Below are 16897 nucleotides of genomic sequence, written 5' to 3' on the forward strand. Positions count from 1 at the left end.
CCTACTGCTGCTCCACCGCTGAGCAGATCGCGTTCTCAAGGTCTGGTGGCAAATGCAAACCCATGTTCTCACCGTTACCGGGAATTTTTCTCTCTAATGTGCTTTCACTGTGTAAAAAACTGGATAAAGTTATATTGAACTTTATTGCTCATCACATGGGAATTGATTTGCTAATGTTAGCCAAAACATTTATGATCAATTATTTATTTATAAAAAATAAATACACAATAGAATGGCAATTTCAGCATTCTAATAGATAAATTTTTTTTATTATTCAATTTCTATTTGAATCTCGTTCCTGCAGCCCTAATGTAGACCCAAGGCTTACCTTGAGGCGTCATTGGCTAGGTTTTTATCAGAAATCCCAGACTCCAGAAACACAAAACTGCACAATTTTCTGGGTTTTGGTTCTCTGTAGCACACATTTGAAAGAACATCTACTCTTCTTCTATGTTTCAGTCAGTGACAGAGATGTGGACACGAGTCATTGTGACTTGGACTCGAGTTGACTAGAGAAAATGTTTTGATTGACAAGCAGATAAGAAATAAATACACTTCTATAAATGTATCTGATTTTTGTTTGATTACATTTATTTAACCGAATACAGTGGTACTCGACTTACGACTGTAATTCGTTCTATAAGAACGGTCGTATGTTAAAACAGTCGTATGTCGAAGCAATTTTTCCCATATAAATTATGAAATCATGAAGGGTGAAAATAAACAAAATACACAGCACAAACACAATAAGTATGAAAAAAATATCGATAAGCCACGAACTACGTGCCCACACGATGCAGGTCGCCCGCTGACTGACTGCTGACTGGCCGCCGACGCGCCAACTGCAAATTTCCACGGTCGTATCTTGGAGCAGTCGGTTCCAAGTCGATACAAATTTTCCGACTCGTATCTTGGATTAGTCGTAAGTAGATGCAGTCCTAAGTCGAGGTACCACTGTACCCAGAATTATAATATAAATAAAATTCATTATCATACTTTTTGAACAGATTAGATAGATTGGCCAATAATATCATTATTAGACAGTTAATACCTTGTCTTTTCTCTTTATAAAGACTGGATACTGCAGGTAAGACTGCAGTATTCTTGGTGGAAAAAAAGTGACTTGACTTGGGACTTGACTTGCCTTAACTAAGTACTTGACTTGACTTGACAGGTTACTTGACATAACCTGTGACTTGACTTGGCTTGCCCAAGGAAGTAGGACTCAGTTGAGACTTGGACCAAATAACTTGAGACTTACTTGTGACTTCGGATAAGAGGAACTTAGTCACATGTCTGGTCAGTGTTAACACTTTCACATTTTATTTTAGAAAAAATAATTTAAGATGACGGCGTACCCTAGCGGTCTGGTAACTATGAACAACACCGTTGACGTTGCTAAGCTCTGAATTGACTGTACCCACGTTACACCGCACATTGTTTTCGTGTGGCACTTTACAGTAAGTTGTAATGCACCGTTCTCTCCTCATTTCCATCGCTCGTACCTCCCTCTCGTCACGTCATTTTTCTTCCCCAAGGAACGTTCCTGATTTCTCTCCAACCCTTTCTTTTTTGCCTCTCTCAGTTTCTCCCACTTTCCCTCTCCCTCGTTCACACCTTCTCACTCACAATCACACATTTACCTAACCTCTTTTTCCCTCTCTTCCTTTCACTCTCTCTCTAACACTCTGCTTCAAGATGGTCCCTGGCGGTCTCCACTCCATCTTGTACTGTCCTGTCGCAGCTCTCCTCTCTGACACATGGTGCCAGAGAGGGAGACCTTAAACACATATTCCCCGCTAAGCCCACTGAGAGAAAGCATGAGCAGATCGAGAGGACAGGAAAAACCAACAACAACAACAACAACAAACGGAGCGTGGCAAAAAATCAAAAGAGAGAAACAAGAAGGGGGAAACATAAAGATTTGAAATACTGTATGTGCAAAGCCGGGACAACAGCTAAACAGGTATAATATATATATATTTTTATATATTTTAAAGCTGCAGCCTTTACTCCTACTCCCTCTCCTTCGCTCCAGGAAAAATGTGCTTTTGTTTCCTTACACGTTCAATAGTAACAGCTACTAATTTTCGCATCGGAGGCACATGCCCTGCTGACCGATGGCTTGCTACAACCCGAGGCACCAGCCTACACACAGACAGGCACACACATTAAAATACATAATCCACTGTGCACAAATAAACATGTACACACACTTCAGCAACAGACACACACACAGGCACAAACACACGCTCGCACGCACACACACAGACACACAGATAAAGACACACACGCACACACACACACACACACACGCACACACACACACTCGCACACACACACACACACACACACACAAACACACACACACACACACACAAACCCTAAGGACTTTGAAACTAACAGCCTACACACACAGGAAACCAAAACTTAAGTTTTTCTCTTTGTATAGGACAATCAAGTCCTCAGAAAGAACAAAAACCAACATCACTCATCACATTTTTGGGGAGAATTGCTGTTATTTACACATCAGTACTATGCTACCCATTAACTGAGTCTGTTGCTTTCAGTAACCCTCGCTTTTGAGGTGTCGGCCCCATCTTTCAATTAATTAATTACGCAATTCTATGTTAATTTGTGAAGTTTTTCCATTCGGAGGGACTAGATTCTACGAAGGCATGGCTTTTAATGTTTGTTTTCATCTCACAAAGGTGTGAACATTAGCTCCTGAGACACTATTTTGTTTCATAATTTTGATTTTGATTGTATTTTGGAGAGACTTGATATTCCTGAATATCTATGAAAGGAACGCCACATTCAATTGTGGATTTTTTAGTAAACTGGATGTCATGTTTTTGTCATAAATGGGTCTATAGATCACACCTGCACTGCGCTGTTTCACCTTGATTACCCAGGTTTGCCTCTGGCTGGCCTCTCTTGGCCAGTGTTCTGTTTGCTGTAGGTACTGTAAATGTAGGTACGTTTAATCTTATATTACAGGCCAAGCCTGTAGTAGTTTCTATGTAACTTCCCCTGATCCAAATAAGAAGTTCCATCATAGAAGCATACAGATTCCCTCTCACGGGAACAATCATATTACACTGTGATCTCATTAAATCCATCTCTTCCACCAGGAGTTAAATTGCGTACGTAATAGGTTTGGCCAAGCGGGCAGAATTCCAATCGGTGATCGCTGGGGGGTAGCGATTGACAATTTATAGCTGCTTTCACATTTGCACTCCGGACAAGACAAAAAATGAGGTCCGGACATTGTCCAGAGTTGCACTTTCACACATGTAGCACACAACTGGATATTGTCCATGTTAGGCGCGTCTGCACTACCTGGAAATACCTGTTTGGTTTAGGTGAGGGGCGGAGCCTGGGTAGAGCATGCTGGAGCCAGGACGTGATGCAATGACGCTGCAGAGATTTAGCTCACCCAGGATGCCAGACGAGGCTACCAACTTTTTTGCCGTTAATACACCATGTATTTGGACGTAATATAAACAAAAGAGTTGAAAGGAATATAAAGATTCAAGATTCAAGATTCAAGAGGTTATTTGTCAAAGGAAAGCAGAAAGGAGTCCGAAGCAGCTACGCTCCATAAACGAAGATCTGCACAAAGGTAAATAATTGGTGCTTTATGGCGACGTCATCAGTGCGGTACACACACCGTCGCTCGCTGTGAATTCTCCGGACAATTACCTGCTCTGTTCCCACACACCACTTAACCGGACATTACGCAGACCTTGTACGAGGGAGCTGGCTGGGTAAAGTCTGGTCCAAATTATTTGGACATTTGCATTCACACATAATTTCAAGGTTAAGGTGCATGTGTGAAAGCAGCTTATGATTCCATTGGGAAGTGGGGTTGCGCGCGCATATAAGTAATTTAATGGGGCAAATGTGGTCTCCTTGTTACAGAAGTGCAGGATTTATTATTTACAAGTAAAGTATTTACACACGGAAGCGGTCCTGCCGCCGAAGGACCGAGCCGTAATGCGCACACACCGGTTAGTTTTACATTTTTAATTTTCCATACAAGTAAGAAACTAAGGAAACAAAATAAATTCCATATGAAAAAATATGGAAGAAATTCAATTTCTGTAATTGATTCAAACAATCCACGTCACAATAAGGGTTATGCCGCAGGCACACAACATGACTTTCAAAGTCGTTAGATGGCTGTACTGTTCATACTACACAACTTTCTGTCTTGTGATCGCGATTCTTGCAATCTTGTGGCTTGCACATTAGATGAGTGCTCTGTGACAGGGGGTCACAAATTACAACTCTCACCAACATCTTTCTTTCACCAACATTTTTCACCAGGAGGAATCTCCGACGAGTCTGTCGGGTCTCCAAACTACATTTTGGGAACAAAAACACATGTGAGAAATGACACCAGAAATAACAAAAAATAAATAGCATGTGTGGGACAGGATTATTTATTTTTTTATTCCATTCTTGATCACTGTAAAAAAGATAAATAAAGCAAAATTTGAAGAATAAATATATTAAAAACCTGAGAAGAAAAGTTAAATAGGTATGTTGTGTGGTTCTGGGTGCTGCTCTGTGCACTACCGTCTTTCCTTCTCGACTCCTCCCCTCCCACCGTCACCCCGTGTCTGCTCTCATTGGCTGTAGCTCGTTGCATTACTCCTGACTCGATCCCAACACGACAAGATATTTAACACACTTGATATCTCGCCAGCGTCGCTTTGCTGGGTGGTCCTCAAAAACCTGTCGGCGAGCGGAAAATCAGCCCAGAATCACGTAGTCTGAACTCTTACACTGTTTCAAAGCTCGGATTTTTCCTGACAGATTGAAAAAAAATCATCCATCATTAATCAGCTATCGACTCCATCGATCACCGATTGACCACTTTATTTGTCAATCTGCCAAAGCCAAGTATGTAACAGCTAGTATTGTCATGAGAATGTGAGCAGTCAAAGACAGAAAGCATGCTGAACACACACCTAAATCCCTAAAATTGGCAAAATCATTAAATCTGATGACTTTTAAAATGAGCCAGCCCTGGAGGATGACGTAGGCGGTACCCTAGATTAGCACAAATTTTAAAGGGGGCCAATTTCTAACCAGGGTCCAATTTTAAACCCTCACAAACTAACATTGTAGCACCTTTTAGATCTGGGAAGTCAAAGAACATGACCATAAGGGTAAAACTAAGAAGGGAGATTGACCAAATATGGTGAGCAAATTTACATAAAACAGGGTTTTCCGAAACAGATCATTAAAATACGGGCATATTCCATCTACCCTCTGCACCTGTGCGGCCACTAAAGGGGATCAATTATGAAAAACTCACTCTTTCAATGCTTGTACATTTGGTTCTCTGATGTGCCAAACACATAAACTGTGAAATAGGACCACCAAGTCCATTTTTTGTGAGCTGCCTCAAACAAGCCATTCAGCTTTGTTTCCCAGTACTACGTAGCAGAGACCAGCAAACATTTTTTGAAAGAAAGAGGAATTAATACCAACTGTCCATGACAAAACTGCAGATGATGGAAATGCAAGTATTTAAAAAATGTGTGTGTGTGCGTGTGTGTCCATTGACTGTGCTGTAGGTTGCAGCGCGGTTCCGCTACGCGTTTCTCCAAACAAAACCATAGATGTATTTATTTTATTTTCCAATGTTTCCAGAATTGAATGAAACAAGAAAAACAAGCCCCGCCATATCCTGCAATACTCTAAGCTCTAACCAGACACCACAATTTGTTTCTGTGTGTGTGTGTGTGTGTGTCCACAGTGGGTTGACTATACCGTAACGCATTTCTCCGGTAGATGTATTTATTTTATTTTACAACGTTTCCGAAATAGAATGAAAAGCCCCAAGCCCTGCTGTATCCTGTGCTGGTCTAGATACCGCGGTGAAAGTCAGAACAAACTTTTCAATTAGGCCTTGAATATCTAATATGAGTGAAGATTCAGCAACTGGATTGCTTATTTTTTGTGTTTGTGCTTGTTTTTTTAACTTGTTCACAAACCCCATTGGCTCACAGAATTAGCATCCTCTGGAGCTCCTCCCACCAAAACAGGCCGTTGTCAGACAGGTTGGATTGAACACCTGTTAAAATGGTTCGAATGCATAATCTGAGTGGTATTTTTGGCAAACAACTTAAATAAAAATATGTTGGGAATATATGGGACCTCAGAGACCATATATGTGACCCACCGCAGACTTAAGGTACGTTTGGTACCTTTTGACTTTGTTTTTTGTTTGCAGCATTTGAAAGATAAGAATCACAGCTTCAAAACAAGGTGTTACTTGTGGAAATCAAGCAAATATTTTTAAAGCTATGGCTTATTAATGACGAGGGTGTTGCAAACTGTGCTCTTGAGATAATCACCCTCAAAGTTTTTCCCACGCTTGGCTTCATTCAGCCAGCTCCCAGAATACAAATGGGTGGAGGACCAACAATGGCACAAGGCTACTTGCCACATGGCCACTTGACACCCCGTTGAACTGGGCAATCTCCGCATTGTTCTTGTGTTTCAAGGGAACGTTGAGCAGCGTCACCGACACACAACATCTTTGTTTTTAAAAAAGCTTTTATTTAACAGTAAGAATATACATGTTTTATAAAATTGGAATTATTTAGGAGTTTAAAAGTGTTGACAACACAACAAAATGTACAGTCTGTCAATAATATAAGTCATTGTATATCAACCTCAGTGTGTCATTAAATATATAAATGTGCGTATTCCAAATAGCCCAAATTGCCGAGGAATGTTAATAGCTGACCAACCCATAATTAATTTATGCTGTAGCCTTTTGTCAACCCCTTTTAATGTAACTCTCTCCACGATGAATAGCCAACATTTACATCACTTCTCTATACCATGTACTAACCCATGGGTGGTAAAACTATGGCCCCTGGGCAATATCCGGCCCGCGCGTTGTTTAATCCGACCCGCGAAGCAATGCATGATTCACAACAATCCTACAATATATTTAAATTTGTAGTATTAATTTCACTGTTATTTTCCTGTAATACTTAATGGTACCACCAGATGGCGCATTGCCTCTGATGTCAAGTCACTCTTCTTCACTTTATCTGATCGTTTTAGAAATGCGTGAAAAATAAGGTTTTGCTGCGGTTAGTCACATATTAACTTGGTGAAAAGGAACATAATAGGTCCACTTTAACATAAGCAAGTGTATGTAATGAATAACTGAATGCTATAATAGACGTAAAAGTAGGTGGTGTCCCATATATCATTCATGCTATACCAATAGAAACCATTGTTTTTCTTTGACTGCTTGTACAATACTTAGACTTTGTAGACATTTTGAGAACTAAAATGCAAGATAACATGTTACATCCCCAAAGCATCTGGCTCTGCCCACCTATCCAAACATTCTGGACCAACATCACCCAGAAATGATTATCCCTTTTGGGTCACAGCATTCCAGTTTCCCTGTCAATATGTCGCTTCGGTGACCTCTCCGCAGTTGACCCAGTGCTGTAGCATTTGGGGGTCATGGGCCCAGAGGGAGGTGGGGGGCTGACCTTGTCTCTGGGTTGAGCCGGCTAGTCTCCGGGTGTTTGGGGCGTGGCTGTGCCCTACGACTGGCTTCCGTGTGTCAGTCTGGGGCATGGTTGCCGGTTTAGGCTTGTGTGTCCATCTGTGTTACATGTGGGGGGTGGCCTGTCAGGACAGGGCTAGTTGGATGTCTTGTCTAACCAGTCAGTTCTCCACCCGTTCTGCATCTCGCTGTCCACCTGCTCCCTCCCCCACTCCATGCTGTGGTGCAGCCGGTGGTCAAACAAAGCACTAATTCCTGATGTCCCCGCATGGTCGCACAGCATTCCTAACTGTAAAAGACACGTCTAGTGTCTGAGTGGCATTTTTAAAAAGAAAAATAATAAAATGTAAGAATATAAAGACCTGTCTCCATAGAGACTGGACGTGTTACAGTTTCTCGTCGTTACAGCTGAGCGCCACGGTTCAGATCAGACTCGCCCTATTTTAGAATGTTTTTTTTTCTTCCTGAAAAACAAATATATTTTTTAAATATATGTTAGAAATAAATATTCTTAAAAAATCACTTTTAATTTTGTGCTTTATTTGGATTCGGCTCCACCCCTTCTTTTTGGAAATGTTATTTCTTCCATTCCAACATACTTCCATTCACTGCCGTTCCGGCAATTTTCCAGAAATTATACTACTTCGAGAGTGGGAAAATTTACAGAACAAATTTTACTGAACATCGACACCGACTCCCATTCCGACATGACGCCAATGCGAAACATTGCCGGTAGATTTCAGGCTTTTAGTGCAAGTAGGAAAGGGGCTTATGTTTATCTGTCTCACCCGTGGTGATTCTCCCCCTCTTGGAGAAGTAACGATGATTAGTTGTTTATAGATCAAAACATGGTAAGATCATTCTCCAAAGAGGGGGATTGGTGGCGGTCATGTAAAACAAAAATGCTATCCTCAACGCTGTGCTCTTGTCACCCATAAGGTCGTGTCACAGGAGAGAGTTATTGGAGCAATTCTTGATAATTAATAAAGAGTGACTTTGCAGGTTGAGAATATGAACTCTACTTGCAGATTAACTCTGTCTTGGATGCCTTGGATGCAATGGCATACAAATACCCTGTGTTGTATGCCAAGCCTGCTGATAGCACAGGTTCAAAAAAATAATTCAATAAATAATAAATAAATAAATTGCCAACAACAGTATGTGTTGGCGTAAATGTGTAAAGAGGTCTCAGAGGTCTTTGCACTATATTATGTGAGTTTTAATCAACATGATCCAATAAACAACAAAGAGTTCCAGAGAGGCCAAGTATTCAGCGTTCAATGGCATATACATCGGTCAAAAAAACAGCATAATTATTTAATGCGTTCTTTAAAATCATTACAACATGGACAAACTGTCTCAGCAAAGGCTCAGCCACAAGGCAAAGCTCACCAACAGGTCAACGGTCACAGCCTCACAGTCAGTTATGACGACAAGAAGAACCATCTCAGTACAACCTCAGAGATTACAGCAACACTGTTCCCTCATGATGTTCCTCTATGCCAGGATATACGCCCCATACACACCTCTCAATAAATCGGTAGTTTCATGACAATCAGGATGCAGTCAACCTCCTCCTACCATGATGTTCACTTAATCTGAACATCATTGAATCTTGATGGGAAGTTCTGGAGCAAAGAGTGTGAGGTGGACTCCCGACTCCATCACTCAAAGACCTGGAGGCTTTCCTGCTTGAGGAATGGTGCAACATCCCACTACACCCAGTTCAAGGCTGGCATGACTGTATTCCAATTCCGATTGCAGCTGTTCTAATGACAAAGGGGGCCCCCTACTCTTCACTAGTCCCTGATATGAATGCATTTCTAGATGTTTTTTTATGTTGTTCTCTATCCCCCATTCTCTTCTCCTCCCCCTTTATCATTTCCTTCTCTATCTCGCTGGTATTCCAATCTATCCAAGGGGGATTGCCCATGAGATGAAAGCGACTCTTCATGATCCATGTGCTCATCTCTCTCCTTTTTCACTCAACCGTCCCTTTTTCCTCCAACTGTCTTCTCTTATCTACCTATAGATTTAGTTCTTCCCTGTCAGTTCCCTCCAGAGAAACATGCTCTCCTACTCCTCCCAATTGTCCATCCTTACCTCCGCCCAGTTGCCATCCACTTCATGGAACAGCACACAGAAGGGGTCCGATTTGGAGGCCACGTCTCTGTCCAGAAGGCTGGTTGCACTGACAGACAGCTCCACCCTGGTTCCGCAGTGCTGGGGCCCGACACTGGGGGATTGGCCCCTGGGAGCCGAGCCAAGAGTGTAGGCCATGGTCTGATGGCAGGAATGCAGCTTTGGGATAAGAAAAACACTTATGATGATGAGAAGAACCACCTGATTTCATTGAGACCTCCTTCAAAACTGCCTCCAAGACATAGATGTATTGCTGTAGGACCTGGCCCTCAGGATCTGATCCTGGAGTGACATTTCCTCCCCAACACTACCCTGACTTAACGAATTTACCGCAAGTAAAAGAAAACCGAACAATACTCACTTATTAGAGCACACGGTTAGGGATGGCATTAAACTACCTGTCATACCCATCCTATGCCAATTTAGCATGGCATATGACATAACAAATACTTCATATTATAATATATCATAAAGTTTTCATATCTTTACAACTCTGATATAGGCGCTTATATGATATCATGTAAATTCAAGAAAATGCTAATTGTGTTAATTATATGTGTTAATTATAATTATGTAATTTTATGCTATCTGGTCAAATACGCAAATCAAGCTATCATGGATGGATAGGTGGGTGAAGAAAATTGGATGGATGGATAGACTACATCCAAGTAACTATTTTCTACAATTTCATTGGTGGCAAGTTGGCATGATTATTTTAATTTCAGCGCAGAAAATGTTATTCTATAGGCAATATCGGTTTGTGACACCTTTGTTTTTGTATTTTAAAGAAAAACCAACAAGCATGCTTTTCAAGTTCATGCCTATCTCCAACGTCTTGCATGGACCACTGTGGTGTGCAGAAGAGAAGCAATGTTTTAGTGTTAATCGGCTTTGTTATATGTGTAATCTTTTTTTAATGTACCATATAGATCTCTAACATTCCATTTAGAAGGAGACAATCGGACTATAATGTTAAAAAGGAATAAAGTGATGAGAAGGTTAGATGTGGTGTCGGAGCTCAGCTATTCAGTCACAGTCAATCCATTAAGCAGACGCACAGTTACAAACTGTCCTGAAGGGAGTCTTGGAGGGTAGAAAGCACATTTCCCATTATCTAAACAAGTGTTAAACTAAGACCCCAGAAGCATGTTTCCATGAGGAGGGTCTTTGTCTACAGGAGCTGGAAGGATGCTGTCTGTTGCTAAGATACTTGTGTGGTAACCAGCGTACCTCACACTGTGCAGACGCTACTCGAGATTCCATAACAATCTATATTCATTTATTAACTGGTTATTCCAAAAGAGCATTCGCCTGGCAGTCTGTGATTTCAGTTGACAGCCGCTCCCATGGATGAGTGAATTAACTCTCATTCACCCTCCACTCCTCACAAATTAATTAATACATTCAGCTGTTCATTCACTAAATTGTTCATTCAATAACTAACTTTCACTTTATCACAGATTTACTGAAATGTGGAATATGTGTTCATTAAAATGACTGAATATCTGAAAAAAAAAATGTTCCTTCTCATTTGTCACACAGTGGTCAGCGTTCTGAGCCTTGACTGGCCACTAGATACTTCCACTGTAACAAACCATTAAAAAAACAAACAAAAAAAACCCCTGACATTCTCTGGGAAAGAAATTAAATCAAATTCAAGTGAATAAATAAATGAATACGTTCATTAAATGACTTATTCTTCTACTTGACGTGGAGCTTCATTAAGGGGTGTGAGAAAAAATATGGCGAAAGAATATTGTTTTTTTTGTTTTCCAACCCAGGCCTTTTTAAAACATTATCTTGCAGCATTCAAACAGACCAACCTGTCACTGATAGCTGTAATATTTATATTTATATAATATTTATACATATATTTACATGTATACATTATATATTATATATATACTGGGGCTTTCAATGAAGCCGAAAGCTCTCTGTATTGTCAGATTACTTAGTAGTGAATAAGTAACTATCACATTTTATCGAATGTTGGATTATGAATTCCCATGTGTTAATTTGTGTCAATTTGTGTCAATTTATGAAAAACAAAAAAGCAAACAGCTCGGCTACAACTCAAATGTAATTTATTGCATTTCCATGATGCATTACCATAATAACAATCACAGGTAATAGCAGTGATCCTACGAACCAATTGTGCTTATCACAAACACAGTGGTGCAATGTCCCATTTGCTTATCGTTTCTAGAGTGACTATCCTGGTGGTTGATAATTTGCAAAAGAGTCATTATACATTTCCCCTTGTTATATAGTATATTACTGCATTTTTGCTAGGGTAGGTCCCAAAGTGTCGAAGTAGGAAGGAAGGGTATAGCCATAACATGTACTCTAATGCAATTCCCATTAAAAATGGTCAGTACAAATACTAAGGGGAAGGGGTTAACACACCTATACGCAAGGGAATAACTCCTAACGCGTAGCAATACAGCCAAAGAAAAGAATTCCAAGCATCCACTTGGAAAGATGCAGTGCACGGGGTGAAGAGTGTCTCACAGTGACCCTCCATACTTAAGTCAAATTGCAAGTTGCATTGCCTGCATGGCCAGCTGTCACAGGCGAACAGTAATCAGCCAGGTTCATCATTAAACATGGAAGAATTGCAATCATAAAAGTGACCTCACACACACACACACACACACCCACACATACACACACACACACACCCACACACACCCACACACACACACACACACACACTGTGTCTCTGAATTCCCTCTTTGACAATTACAGTAAGTAAAACGAGGGCAAACACACACACACACACACAAACACACACACACACACACACACACACACACACACACACACACACACACACACACACACACACACACACACACACCCTCCAGTTGATTGATTGTCTTGTATTAATTTCAATAGTCTATTTTGTTCTACCCAGAAACACATCAGTTCTCTGAATTCCCTCTTTGACAATTACAGTAAGTAAAATGAGGGCAAACACACACACACACACACACACACACACACACACACACACACACACACACACACACACACACAAAGATGTCTATACTCATGACTTACCGCAATAAATCACCTCCAACTTCTCACTCCAGTTTAGTTTTAGCGATATCGACCACAGGAGCTAGCCAAACCGAATCACTTTTTTTCCTTAGAAAAGAAAAACAAAAAAAACGGTAGAAACTGTAATATATATATATATATATATATATATATATATATATATATATATATGTATACGGAAAAAGATCCAAAGTATGTCAAAAAAACCCAACAACAACAAAGCAGGTTAGTACTGACCTCCTCTCCTCCACGGTCTCCTCTCAGGCTGCGGAGGGAAGGATGGAGTGACTTGGATGGAGGGATGAGAGAGGTTGTACAGAGAGAAAGAGGGAGAGCGAGAGAGAGGGAGTGAGAGAGAGAGAGAAATCTCCGCCCGTTTCCAAACGTTTTTTGGGGGTTTTTTTTATTCCCTTTTTCAAGGTTTTCGAAACGTGTGGACAGCCACCAGCATAATGGTCGTTAATAGAACTTCTATACTATACAACCTAGGCTATACGACACTGTTCCTGTGACGTCATCACAACACACAGCTGGGACCGATACGTGTATCTGTTCGTTTGTTATTTAAAACGTTGTTGTTGTTGTTTTTTTAATGTGTACAGTTTGAACACATTTGGGGTTTGATTCGTTACAGTGATGTCTGTATCTAGTTTTGTCTCTGATTCACTTCGCCGTTTTATTTTGATTTCCTCTGAAATTGTTTCAATAATTTTGTTCAACAAAAAGAAAATAGATCTACGGACGTCGGCCTCTTTTATATATATATATATATATATATATATATAAGAAAAAATATGAGTAAATAAATGCATAAATTGCTTTCCAAACATGTATTTATTCAACTCCATTTGTAGCTTTATTTAACTTTTATTTTTGCAATTTATTTTTCATTTTTTAAATTATTATTGTAATTTCAGAATATGGTTTTCTCAGTTTCATTTCATTTCATTCTGACATGGGTTGTATTTTGGTCAGTCAAAAAAAAGACCGACATCCGCCGTTTCAGTGATCATTATAGGCAAAATAAATCAAATAAAGCCACTGTTTACCATTTACTTCCATTCCCCTGGCACCCTCTTTTGGTTACTAGTGGTAGTTTGGGTGTGTGGGACCCTCTCAAACTGCATCCATCATGAGGCTACACAGAAATACTCAAAATACTAAAATATATAATATTAATAAAATGATACGAAATGACTACATCTTTGAATACTTTTAATTGACGTTTTAATTGAACAATTTCTAAATACATCCAATTTTTGTTTGAAGTTCTCCAAACCATTGATGAAAAACAAGCTCTGCTCCAAACATGAACGAGTTTAACTCTTAAAACACTTCGGTGAGTTAGAATCCATTTCCTTCAGCTTCCGTTCAAAATGAAAACTTCAGGAAACTGGACGTGAATTGAATGTAGGTAAACGTGTGTTTTCTAGAATAAAAAAATAAATACATAGACATAACATGATACGACATAATCTCAGGCGAGGCTTGAACTGCATCAAAAATTAAATACAAATAAAAAAATTGAAACCTGAGCGACTTGGAACTTAGTGGTTAGGACGTGAGAAGTGTTCAAATAGAGGCCACAACCTGATCTGATGAAGGAGAGAGAGAAAGAGAGAGAGAGAGAGAGAGCGAGAGACACACTTTCCTCTGTGAGTATGTGAAAAACATTGCGCTTTCAAGAGAGAGGCCTCTATATTATGTAAACAAATCAGAGTCCATATGGTACAAGCCTCCCTACCTCAATCGAATTTCAGTACCAAAGCCCATGTCAACCTCTTCTGACCAATTTGAAATAACAGAAGAAAAAGCCAATGATTCCCATTGAAACTAAGAAGGAAAAAACAGAAAAATATGAGCGTGGTGTATATGGGAAAAATTGCTTCGACAGTGCAATAAATTATTGTCAGGGTGAATTCACAGAACGTCGCACAAACCAAAATACACACAGTGAAAATAAATAATACTGTACATATAAACTATTACCAATTTTTCTAATGAGTTCATACCATACCACACTATATTAGATGTTATTCAGCATCAAACGATTTGGCAATTCTTTTGCCCAGTATTTTCCATCGTCTAAAATATAGCTCTAACAGCTTCTGCGGCTCATATTTCTCAGTGGAAGACTTTTATTTGACTCTTAAAATACTCATTTCACAGTTTTATTTTTTGATTTATTTCCACCCCCGGATATAAATCAAGTGTCATCTCATCTTATCTCACATCAGCGTTGGTGTAGCGGTCATGATTCTGCGTCTCAGATGGACAAGAAGCTGAGGCGCCTGTCCCTCAGGGACAGTGTTCGAGCTTCAGCGCTGCAGATCTTGTTTCTCCACAGTCTGGAGGAAACACAATAATGTTACGCACCCAAGAGAATTACTTCAGATCACATCCAACATATACAAGATCACATCCAAAGTTGATTCCGAGAAACAAAGCATCAACAAAAACAGAAAATACTTCGCATTTTAATGACTCATGGATCAATATATGACTTGTGTTTTTTACTGATAAAATAATGAATTGTTATAAGATCAACTTAAAAAAAGACTGACGAATGATCAAATTCACACCTTTATTTCTAGATAAACCCTAAGAGTATAGTTTTAGCAAACAGAAGCCTCTTTCTTTTTTCTAACATAAGCATTTAAAAAAATATATTTTTAGAGGTTTAAATGTACGCCCTACTTCGTCAGTATTAAGTTGAGAAAACCTAAACATAAAGGACAGAACAATTTTTTAAATTTTCTTTCATTGTATAAATAACAGAGGTGAAACCAAATTCTGTGTGATTGATCAAGCAAGCAAATATTACCTGATAAAGCATGTGCTAAACCCAAAAGAAATATTTCTAAATTTGAAATACATTTGGGGGGAAAAAAAGCTGCTTCAGGGAAGAAAAATGACAAAACAAACAAACCAAAAAAAACGACAATCATTTCAGTTTATTGAACTGTTCAATATACATACTGTTATGGAATGCTCTTTATAAATAAAGTGTGAACTGACTTGACTTGACATATAATCATATTCTGGGGAATTAAAATCTTACCTGATAAATTGGAGAGCAGGGCAGGAGTGCAGCGCTCTGAACAGAGCCACTGCTCCGATCACAGTTATATTGTTGGACTCTAGACTGGGTGTAAGGAATACGGATACGGTTATTCATAATATCACGATAAAGTGTGTATTTAGTTTGTGTTTGTATTTCATGTGTGTGTTTTACTTACTCCAGCCTGATTAACTTCTGACACTGAGGCAAAACTTTGCTGAGCTCCAGTGCCACATTATCGCCACAGCCATTCCAACCAAAACTAGACAAAACAAGAGAGAAAAACACATTGATTAATCATAATCTAATTTATTGCAATTGATTCCGATTTTTTTTTTTCAATCTGAATTCCCACTTAAAACATCATCAAAAACAATGTAAACAACGTGGACAGAAAGGTCTCATAAACACGAGCATCAAGTATGAACTTATAAACTATAAACTATTCTCTTCATTCGTTTCATTTGTTGGCATGTCCCATGAGGCTAAAACATGAACTGTAATGCGTTGCATTATTTATACTCGACTTGCTCATAAAATATACAGTTAGATTCTATTATCATCAAAGCTGCAGTTATTTGCCTATCGCGACCTTTTCCCCCGTACAACGAGGTAGTCCAAAAAAACCTCCAACCTGAAGCCGGGGCTGTCGCACCACGTTGAGGATGAAAAGGGCAAGCAACCTTGGTTGAAGAGATTTTGATTTGGCCGTTTGGGGGTTTTACGCTTGTTGTGTGGGGATGGTGTGGTTTGAGCAGCCATACCTGACCTGGGTCTAGGTAATTGAGGACCCAGGATTAGAGTGGTTGCATACCTGTTGCTCGTTGGTTGGTCTAACAAGCAACAGATAAAACCCCCATCCCCACACACACTCAGGGGAGGAGCCCTGTCATGTAAACTGGTGTGTCTACACCGTATGTTTTTCTTCCCCATGCCGGAGAGTCCATGTTCAGTTGCCAGTGACTGAAGTGGCTTTTGCGGGGACCTCCGTTACAGAGACATAGACAACAGGGTTGTAGACACACCAGTTTATGGTAGAGAGTGGCCTAGTTGGAATAAGTCCAGAAGCACATGGA

General features: G+C 39.8%; 2 protein-coding genes across 2 annotated transcripts in view; both read right to left on the reverse strand.

Annotated features, from left to right (window-relative positions):
• cpne2 (copine II) overlaps window positions 1–9835 on the reverse strand; it is a gene marked incomplete at both ends in the record, with an annotated part of 70357 nt that extends 60522 nt beyond the window's left edge. The window contains one exon of the mRNA XM_080002776.1: window positions 9659–9835. Within this exon, the coding sequence (XP_079858902.1) occupies window positions 9659–9835 (177 nt within the window). The remainder of the gene's footprint in view (window positions 1–9658) is intronic.
• A 5191-nt stretch (window positions 9836–15026) lies between these two features.
• Window positions 15027–16897, reverse strand: part of nlrc5 (NLR family, CARD domain containing 5) — a gene marked incomplete at both ends in the record, with an annotated part of 35394 nt that continues 33523 nt past the window's right edge. The window contains 3 exons of the mRNA XM_080002777.1: window positions 15027–15108; window positions 15822–15905; window positions 16000–16083. Coding sequence (XP_079858903.1) covers window positions 15027–15108; window positions 15822–15905; window positions 16000–16083 — 250 coding nt within the window. The remainder of the gene's footprint in view (window positions 15109–15821; window positions 15906–15999; window positions 16084–16897) is intronic.

Source organism: Zeus faber (assembly GCF_960531495.2).
Source record: "Zeus faber genome assembly, chromosome: 6".
In the NCBI taxonomy this organism is placed as follows: domain Eukaryota; kingdom Metazoa; phylum Chordata; class Actinopteri; order Zeiformes; family Zeidae; genus Zeus; species Zeus faber.